The 9,167-nt window shown below is 24.5% G+C and overlaps 1 protein-coding gene across 1 annotated transcript; it reads right to left on the bottom strand.

Moving 5' to 3' along the window:
* Positions 1-8,321: 8,321 nt before the first annotated feature.
* Positions 8,322-8,474, bottom strand: K444DRAFT_515342 (uncharacterized protein; the record flags this gene model as incomplete). Its single annotated transcript, XM_024873589.1, has 1 exon — positions 8,322-8,474. A coding segment is annotated over one exon (153 nt), but the record flags the coding sequence as incomplete, so codon positions are not given.
* Between the last annotated feature and the right edge of the window lie 693 nt (positions 8,475-9,167).

Genomic DNA, 9,167 nt, shown 5'->3' with positions numbered 1-9,167 from the left:
GTAATATAGTTATTCTTAATAGCCCTAGAGATATTATAAATATAGTTAAATCTCTATTATAAGTATCTAGTATAAGTTAATTATATCCGGAAAAAAAATTAATTAGAGAAATATAAATATATCTAGTAAATTTCTCTAAGATCTTATTAGTAGATAGGAATAGGTTAGTATCTTATAAGATTACTAAATTCATTTTTATAGTAGTATTAATTAGTTTATAAGTCCTAGTAACCTTCTTTATAACTAAGAATTATAGATTTTAGTAAGATCTATTATATTTCTTAAGAATTCTATAATCTAGGTATTCTAATAGTATTTTTACTATTACTAGTATAAGAGCTTTAGGATATGGGAAATTCTTTTCTTACTAGGCTTTATATTTAATAGTCTTAATTAGAATAAGTAGGCTAATATTCTTATAAACTTTTTCTATTTCTTTCTAATTAAATATAATTATATTTTCTTAATTAATTCTTAATTCTTAAAATATAGCTAGTTTTTCTTTCTAGAGCTAGTTACTAATATCTAATTATTTAAGATATTCCGAAATAAGTTATAAACCTCTTAAAATAGCTAATATTTTTAGTAAAAAATAGTTCTTATATTTCCTAATATACTTTTATAAGTATTTTCTAGCTTTAGATCTCTTAAATTAGTCCGGATATTTACTAGGGCCTTTTCTAGTTCTATTATTAGTATTTACTAGTCAAACTTTCTTATTCTTTATTTTATATATTCCTATAACTAGAAATAGACTATAATTATTATTCTTTTCTTTAAGAGCTATAGTTATTTTCTCTAATACTCTTTTTATTTAATCTCCGGAATTTATAACCTTCCTATTTAGCTTCTTTCTAGTTAAATATAAAGAATACCTTTTTATCTAGTATTTTAATATACTTTCCTTAAGCTCTTATATATTCCAGAATTCTTTCTAGTCTTAAGTTTAATATTTCTTAGTTTTAGGAATATATTTCTTTATTATTAGGAGATATTACTTTATTTTTTCTTTAGAAATATCTTTACTTAATATTTTTTTTATTTCTTTTTTTATTAATTCCAGAACTACTCTTAATAATACTCTAATTAGAGCCTTTTCTACTTTAGTTTCTCTAAAAATATTATTAATTTTCTGAACTTCTAAATCCAAAATAAAAGAATCTATAGGAAATTCCGATATTTTTTTATTTTTCCTAATATTATTACTAGTTATAATATCAGGCTTTATTTTTCCTCTTTATCTTTAATTTTCTGCTTTATATTACTTAATTTCTTAACTCTAGGAGCTTAGTATTCTTGAACTATTACTTTCTTCTATTTTCTGGTATTTTTTAAAGATAGAATAATTATAATAATATAGGTATTCTAGTTATTTTTAGGATTAGTTATTTTATTCTATAAATTATTATTCCTATATATAATATTTATTTTTATTTTTATTAAGAATAATTAATTAAATAGGATTTTTAGAGCCTCTTTAACTAGAAAGAATATATTTTTATATTTTACTTTATTTATAATCTTAGCTCTAAGCTTTATTATTCTTATAAATCCAAATTCTGCCCTAGTAATAGTAAATATTTAATAATCTATAATATTATATACTATTTTACTAATATTTCTGGAAATCTTTTTAGGGAAAATATTAACTTTAGCTCTAGTATTAATTATTTCTTTATATTTAATACTCTCTTAAGGTCCTCAAAATACGAATCAGAAATATAAAACTTATATAATATATTTATAAGCTAGTAATATCCGAATATTAATACTATTATTTTTAAATTAAATAATTCTATTAGTATTAGGTACCTGAGCTAGTATTTCTAATTTCTTAAATATTCTATTTATTATATAAGCCATAGCTACTAGTTCTATAGATCTCCTAATATATCTAATTATACTTAATATAATAGTATTTCCTATTTATAAGATAGTAAAATAGGAAGTATTATTCTTAATTTATTAGTTCTAAAATATAATAGCTAGATCTGGCGTTTTTAAGGCATTAATAAGTATTCTTATTTCCTTTTAAGTCTTTAGAAATAAGACAATTACTTTCTTTAGTAGTCTTATTAGAATATTATTAACTTTAGGAATTCTATATTTATTATAATTAAGAGTATATTAGGTTCCTAATTTATCTTATTTATTTCCGGAAATATTAATATTTATATTCTTAGCTAGGCTATTTTCTTATCTATTATTTCTTAAAGTAGTATTCTTCTGGCCTCTTATATAGGATAGCTTTTCTTTTATTCTGGCTTGTTTTTAGAAAACTTCTTTAGCTATTTCTATTTCTTTTCTTTTTCTTCTTAATAAGAAACCTATTATAATATTAATAGAAATACTATTTATAGCTAAATCTTAATACTATTTATTAATTCTAGAACCTAAAGTATTAGTAATTCTAATATAATTTCCTCTAAGGCAAAGCGGCTATTTAGATTCCCTAGATATAACTTATTTACTTCTATATATAAATCCCGGTTAGCTAGTTCTCTTTTCTTTTTCTTGCCTAATAAACTAGGTATCTTCTATTAATTTCTAGATATTTTTGGGTTAAGTATTTAAGTTATAGTTAAATTCTTTTCCTTGAACTTAGGAAACGATTTAGTTAAGCTACTAGTACTTACTAGTAAGGAAAAAGGAAATACTTTCTTATTTAGGCTTAAATAGTTCTTTATATTATCTTTTATTAAATTAGTAAGTATATTTATAATTTATAAATTCTTTTATTAGTAGGTAATAGAACTAAGAGATATAGATATATTCTAGATTAATATTATTATTCTTGTTCTTATTATAGTACTTATAGTAAATTCGTTCTCTCGGTTCTGGGTTTATACTATAGGCTATATTAACTTAAGTAATGTTTTCTAATTATACTTGAGACTAACTTCTTCTAAAATATAATTATTTAGACTCTTTATCTATTTTAGCTTAACTATTATAGCTACTATAATATTCTCTATAATTTCTATTATAACTTCTAGTATATTTTCCCTAAAAACTCGAATTATATTTATTAGGCTATTAATACTATTATATTTATTATAATTAGCTAGGCTATATAAGTAGGCTATAAATATCCTCTCGAATTATAATAGTAGCTATATTAAGTTATTTCTATAGGTTCTCTTAAGTTATAATAGTAATAAATAGTTTTTCTAAACTTCCTACTAGCTAGTTAATATTATTTCTCTTAGATTTATTACTTTTAGTAGATTTCGTATAATTAGCTATAGGCTAGGTTCTTTTCTTACTTATACCTATAGTAGCTTCAGGAAGTATAATAAGAGGAACTAGTAAGAAATAATTATTTTCTAGTTTAGGAACTATATTATAAATTACTATATTTAAGTATTCTTATCTAAGTCTAGATATATCTAGGTTATTAGTAATATTAAAATAATATTTCTTCTTTTTATATTAATAAAATATTACTACTTTCTTATATATCTTATTATATTTATAGGTAGAAATATTTATAGATTTAAAGTTTATATTTTTAAGAATATGATTTCTTACTAGAATAAATAATTCCCTTATAAATTCTTAATATTAAGTAATTTTATTTATCTTTTTTCTCTTTAGTAACTTTTTTAATACTTTATTAAATATATTAATATAAGACTTGGATAAGATTCCTCTATTCTAGGCTTATATAATAATCTAATTAGGAAAGTTATAGCTAATTTTGAATATTTCCTAGTTATATTCTCGGAATTCCTTTAATAAGGCCTTAAAGAACTTAGTTTCCTAGTAATCTCCCGGATTATTAATATAGTACTCTAGTATAGCCTTAATCTAATTCTTATAAATAAGAGAGATATAATAAATAATTCTCTTTCTTTTAGTATTATTAGGAATATAATAGTTCTTATATATATCTATATACTATTTCAAGAATATAGAAATATTATTTCCTTAAAACTATAATATTTTAGGAGCTTCTATAAGTAGCAGGTTTAAACCCAATACTAGTATATACTTATTTTTAGCTATATTAATCTTAATAATTTCTTTTATAATTAATTATAGAGTTTCTATATCTAAGACTTTTACTAATAAGATTCCTAAAAAACTAACTTCCTATTTAAATATATCTTTTAGTTTAGGAACCGGAATTAGAAAGAAACTAATTAATAATAATAAATATAATCGAGGTTCGAGTTTTAATATTAGTAATAATAAGATAATAGCTTTTCTAGTTTTATTTCTATTATTTATACTTTCTTTCTTATTTCTTTAGCTTAATACCTATAGTATTTTCCCTTAATTTTACTAAACTAGATATATCTATTAATATTATTAAAGGTAATAATAAAAATAATAAATATAATTTTACTAATTTTTCTGACTTTTCTGAATTTTCTTTTCTTTCTTTACTTAGTATTTATTTCTTTCTCTAGAAGCTTCTTTAGTTTATCTATATAATTTCTTATTTCTAATTTCTTTTTAATTCTTATTTCCGATTCTAGTTTACTATTTTATTTAAATTTAAGAATATTTCCTTTTTTAGGTATCTTTTTCGGATTTAGAAGTAAGCTTTATTATTAAGATTAAAGCTATTTTAATTCCGGCTTTTACTATAACTAAAAATAATATATAAATTAATAGTATAACTTTATTTCCGAGTACTAAAGTCTAGTTCTAACTAAGGTCTAACTTATACTATTTTAATATAATATTTCTTATTTTATTTCCTTTATTTCTTTTTCTTTTATAATTAGCCTCTATTTCTATTATCTTTATATATTATACTAGTAACTATATCTTATAGCTAACCCGTATTCAAATTACTAGATATATTAGAAATTAATATAAAATACTAAGATTAATACTTATATATCCTTAATATTTTGGCCTTAGACTTAAGATATTATAATAGCCCTTTTCTTTCCTAACTTACTAAGCTAATAATTTGCCTTATAGATATTTCTTAGAACTTTATAAGAGTATTACCTTAACTATAAAGTTTCTATTCTCCCTATATTACTTATTATAAAATATATAGGAAAGAAACTATAATAAGATAAAAACCTATATAAAGTATACTAGAGTATAAAACATAACTTAGTAGTAAAATAATAAATTAAAAGTATAAATAGTAAAGTATAAATAATATATAGTATATAAAAGCTCAAATTAATTAAATACTTATAAAGAATTCTTCTCTAAGTCTATAGAAAAACCAGCTTTCTTATGTGATTTCCGCAAGTTATATATAAAAGGCCGCGGCCTTTATTATATAACCTAAACCTTAAAACCGCCAAAATAACATGATTTTTAATAAGTATAGCCTGCCATACTATAATAGGCTAAGCTCTTATTTTACTATTACTTTAAGCTTATATATTATTCTAGAAAATTAAATAAATGAGTAAATACTTTATTATAAAAATAAAATAAAGTAAATATTTAGGACTAAATTAAGGAAAAGCTATAAACCTAAATACTTCTTCCTAAAAATAAGATTAATTCGGAAATTATCTATAACTTATAACTTATAGTAATACTTTATAAAGTCGGCTTATTTAATCTGGAATTTGGTTTTAAAAACCAAATATATATTAAAGACTTTCCGAAAAAAAATACCCCTATTAGAAATATAATTTCTCTAAAGAAAAATATTCTCTTAGAAGCTTTACTAGTAAACTCTATTATAGTAGCCCTTATAGAAGTATTATTAGAAGCTCTTATTAAGTATAATAGTTTATAACTTATAAATAAGATCTTATAAAATAATTATATATTATCGGATCTAAAAAAGCTATATATAATAGCTTAAGCCGAAAATAATATCTAGATACTATAAGATAGCCTTCCTTTATACTATAGAAGACTTTATATTATAGAGAATAAAATAACTCCCGAATTACCTTTATAAACTACTTTAATTTATAAAATATATAATAAATTCCTTTCTGGATATCCTAGATATATAAAGCTTTATTAGCTATTAAAGAAGTAATATTACTAGCTATTTATAAGTAAAGATATTAATTAATACTATAATAATTACTATATTTATAAGAAATTATATATACCTAGAAATAAGAAGCCTGATTTACTTTATTTCTTTCTAGTTCCTAATTACTTCTAATAATATATTATTATAAATTTTAAGAGCTATCTAGAAAGCAAATTAGGCCATAATATAGTTATTATATTCGTAGATTACTTATTTAAGTACCTAATTACGATTTTAGTATAAGATATAATTATAGCCAAATAACTAGTATCTTTATTTTTATTTTATATAGTATATTAAATAAGTATTTCAGAAATAATTATATTAGATTAGGAACCCTAATTTATATCCGATTTTTAGAGCGAATTTTATACGAGAATTAATATAAAGCTCAAGTTCTTTATAGCTAATTATTCCTAAACAGATAAATAAACAGAGATTATTAATTAGTATTTTAATTAGAGATTATACCTATATATTAACTATTACTAGAATAACTAGAATAAATAGATTATTATAATTAATTATTAATAAGCCTCTCTTTAATACGAAACTATTAGCTAGTCTCTATTTATAACTAAAAAGGGCTACGAGCCTTATATTTCTCTAGACTAGAACTTTCTTATTAAAGCTAACTTACCTAAAAAGAAACTAAATAGAAATAAAGCTAAAGTATTAGTAAATTAATTATATAAATTATAGTAACTTGCCTAAGGCTATATAAAGCAAGTATAAAAATAATATATAATATAAGCTAATAAATACTACTATTTAATTAATTTTAAAGTAGGAAATAAAGTATAGGTTATTATAAAGTACTAGAAATCCAATTATTTGAGCCGGAAGCTAGGGAACTAAATAGAGGGCCTATTTGAGATTCTAGAATAATATAGCTACTTATTTCTCCTAAAACTGCCAGAAATCATAAAGATATACCTAATTTTCTATATAGAGAAGCTATAAAAAGATTCCTAGAATTCTTTACTAGATTAAGTAAATCCGGAACCGCCCTTATTAATACTAGAGAATAGTAAATAAGAATATGGCATTAAACGGGTTATTATAGTTAAGCTAGTAAGAAATAAGCTAAAGTATAGAATTTAGTAAATTAGTTAGGATAAAGATCTAGTATAATATCTAGCTTTAGTACTAAGTAATAGCCCCCTGGTTTTATAGAGTTTCCATAATAATAATATTAATATACTAGAACCTCTATAAAACCTATAATACTAGCTAGGCTATATAAAAAATAATACTTGTCCAGAACTATATAGAAATAATAATAAACCCTTCTAGGTTATATAGTAAAGGCACCGGCCTTTCACACGTGATATCTATATCCGAGATACTAGTTTTACTTTGGGAAGGAATATAGTACGAAATTAGATAGATTAATAGCTTTTATAAAGCTTGGGAACAAGCTTATTATAAAGAGGGAGGTAATATCACGATTTCCAGATACCCGGTATCTGAGATACCTCGCCAGATGCCAGATGCCTCCTAGGCATATGTAATATAGCCGCCTTACTAGAGAAATATGCTTGGAATATACTAGAGATATTTAGAAGGCTAAGCCCCTTCGGGACTAGTATACTATAGGGTGCATATATTCCCTCGCAGCCTCCTGTATTCTAGTTTTCCCTTCCTTAGCTTTAAATCGTCTTTATAAGAGACCTTCTATCTTGCTTTTTAAGCCCTAAATACTATACCCGTAATAATACTTTTCTTTATATTTTACTAAAGATTCAGGAATAAAGTAATCTCTAAACTATTATATCCCAATTATATTATCTATCTAACTATTATATATTATAGTAATATAAGAAAGGAAGTAGTATAATAATAATTACTAAAGCCAGGCCTTCTTATACTATATTCCTTTAAATATTATATAAGGCGCTATCTTATATCTATTAGTTAATATATATTTAATTACGGATATTTATTTGCAATTTCTATCTTATATATAATAGGACTTTCCCTTAAAGTATTTCTCTCGAGTAATAATAATCTTGGCCTTTATAATAATATCTTATATAAACCTTTTCTTATTTATATTATATATATCTGTAGGATTAATATTATAAATTATAACTAATATGGAAAACAGGTTGAAATATTATTGAAATACCGCAGGATCTTGAGCTATAGTATGCTCTTTATTTAAGGGAGGTACGAATTTCGATTTGAGTTCAGGGTGGCGTTCCAAAAAGTAAGCCTGCTAATTATATTCAAGTGGTTGATTATCCTCCTTTGCGAATAATATTTCAACTACTATTCTTTGTAAAGTCACTATTCTTCGTAAAGATTCGATCCTCGCAAGGAACCCCCAAGCTTCTAATTATTAGCACCAGTCCTTCAAAGCTAGCTCTTCCAAAACCGTAAGACGCTGCCGCTCTTGCGCCTCCTGAACCTTCGATTTGGCACCTTTGATTCTGTCCTGTAAGCTGGACTTGCCAATACTATATTCCCGAGCCAATTGTCTTTGTGATTTTGTGTTTTCTGGGTCTTCCTATTCGGAGTATGCATTATTGAGTCGTTGCGAAGTAGGAATATTGACTAATGAGAGGGTATCTTCGTCATCTGATATGGAGGGTGCTTGGTGAGGTATTGGAGGTTTGGTATGGATTTTGGCTGTTTTGCGCCCCGCAGGCTTCTTAGAAGCTTTCGTCATCGTGGATCAATGTCTCAAGAGAAGGATAAATGCGAATCACGGAAGGAATGCACCCAATTAAGGATAAAAATGGTGGTGTTGCTGATAAGGATCAAAAAATCAAAAAATCAGTAGTTTGGGGTGGCCGGTTGACCAGGGAACCCTTCTAACTGCATTGGAAGCGAATATGAAGAAATGTCGTCTGAGACTTCCACTAAAGTCATACTCAACTTTTTTTTTTTCGCTGATTCTGTTTTAGTGTTTGAACGTGAGCAGCTGCCGCCTTAACCTGAGCCGAGGGTAAGCATTCCTGAGCATGCCTGAGCTCGGCCTGAGCAACCTGAGCACACGGCAGATTCAGCCTGAGCATGCGCTAAGGGGCCATTTTAGCTCCCACAGGGACTTGTCCGGCTCTCTTAATGCTCGGTTACACTTTCCTCATTTTGTCTCCAAGTACGGATCCCATTTTGGCTCCCTTGCAACCGAGATTCTCCTGAGCCATTTTTAGATCTATATTCGCTTATATACACGTGATAA

Source organism: Hyaloscypha bicolor (assembly GCF_002865645.1).
Source record: "Hyaloscypha bicolor E unplaced genomic scaffold K444scaffold_10, whole genome shotgun sequence".
In the NCBI taxonomy this organism is placed as follows: Eukaryota; Fungi; Ascomycota; class Leotiomycetes; order Helotiales; family Hyaloscyphaceae; genus Hyaloscypha; species Hyaloscypha bicolor.
This window is presented reverse-complemented; position numbering and strand designations above follow the sequence as displayed.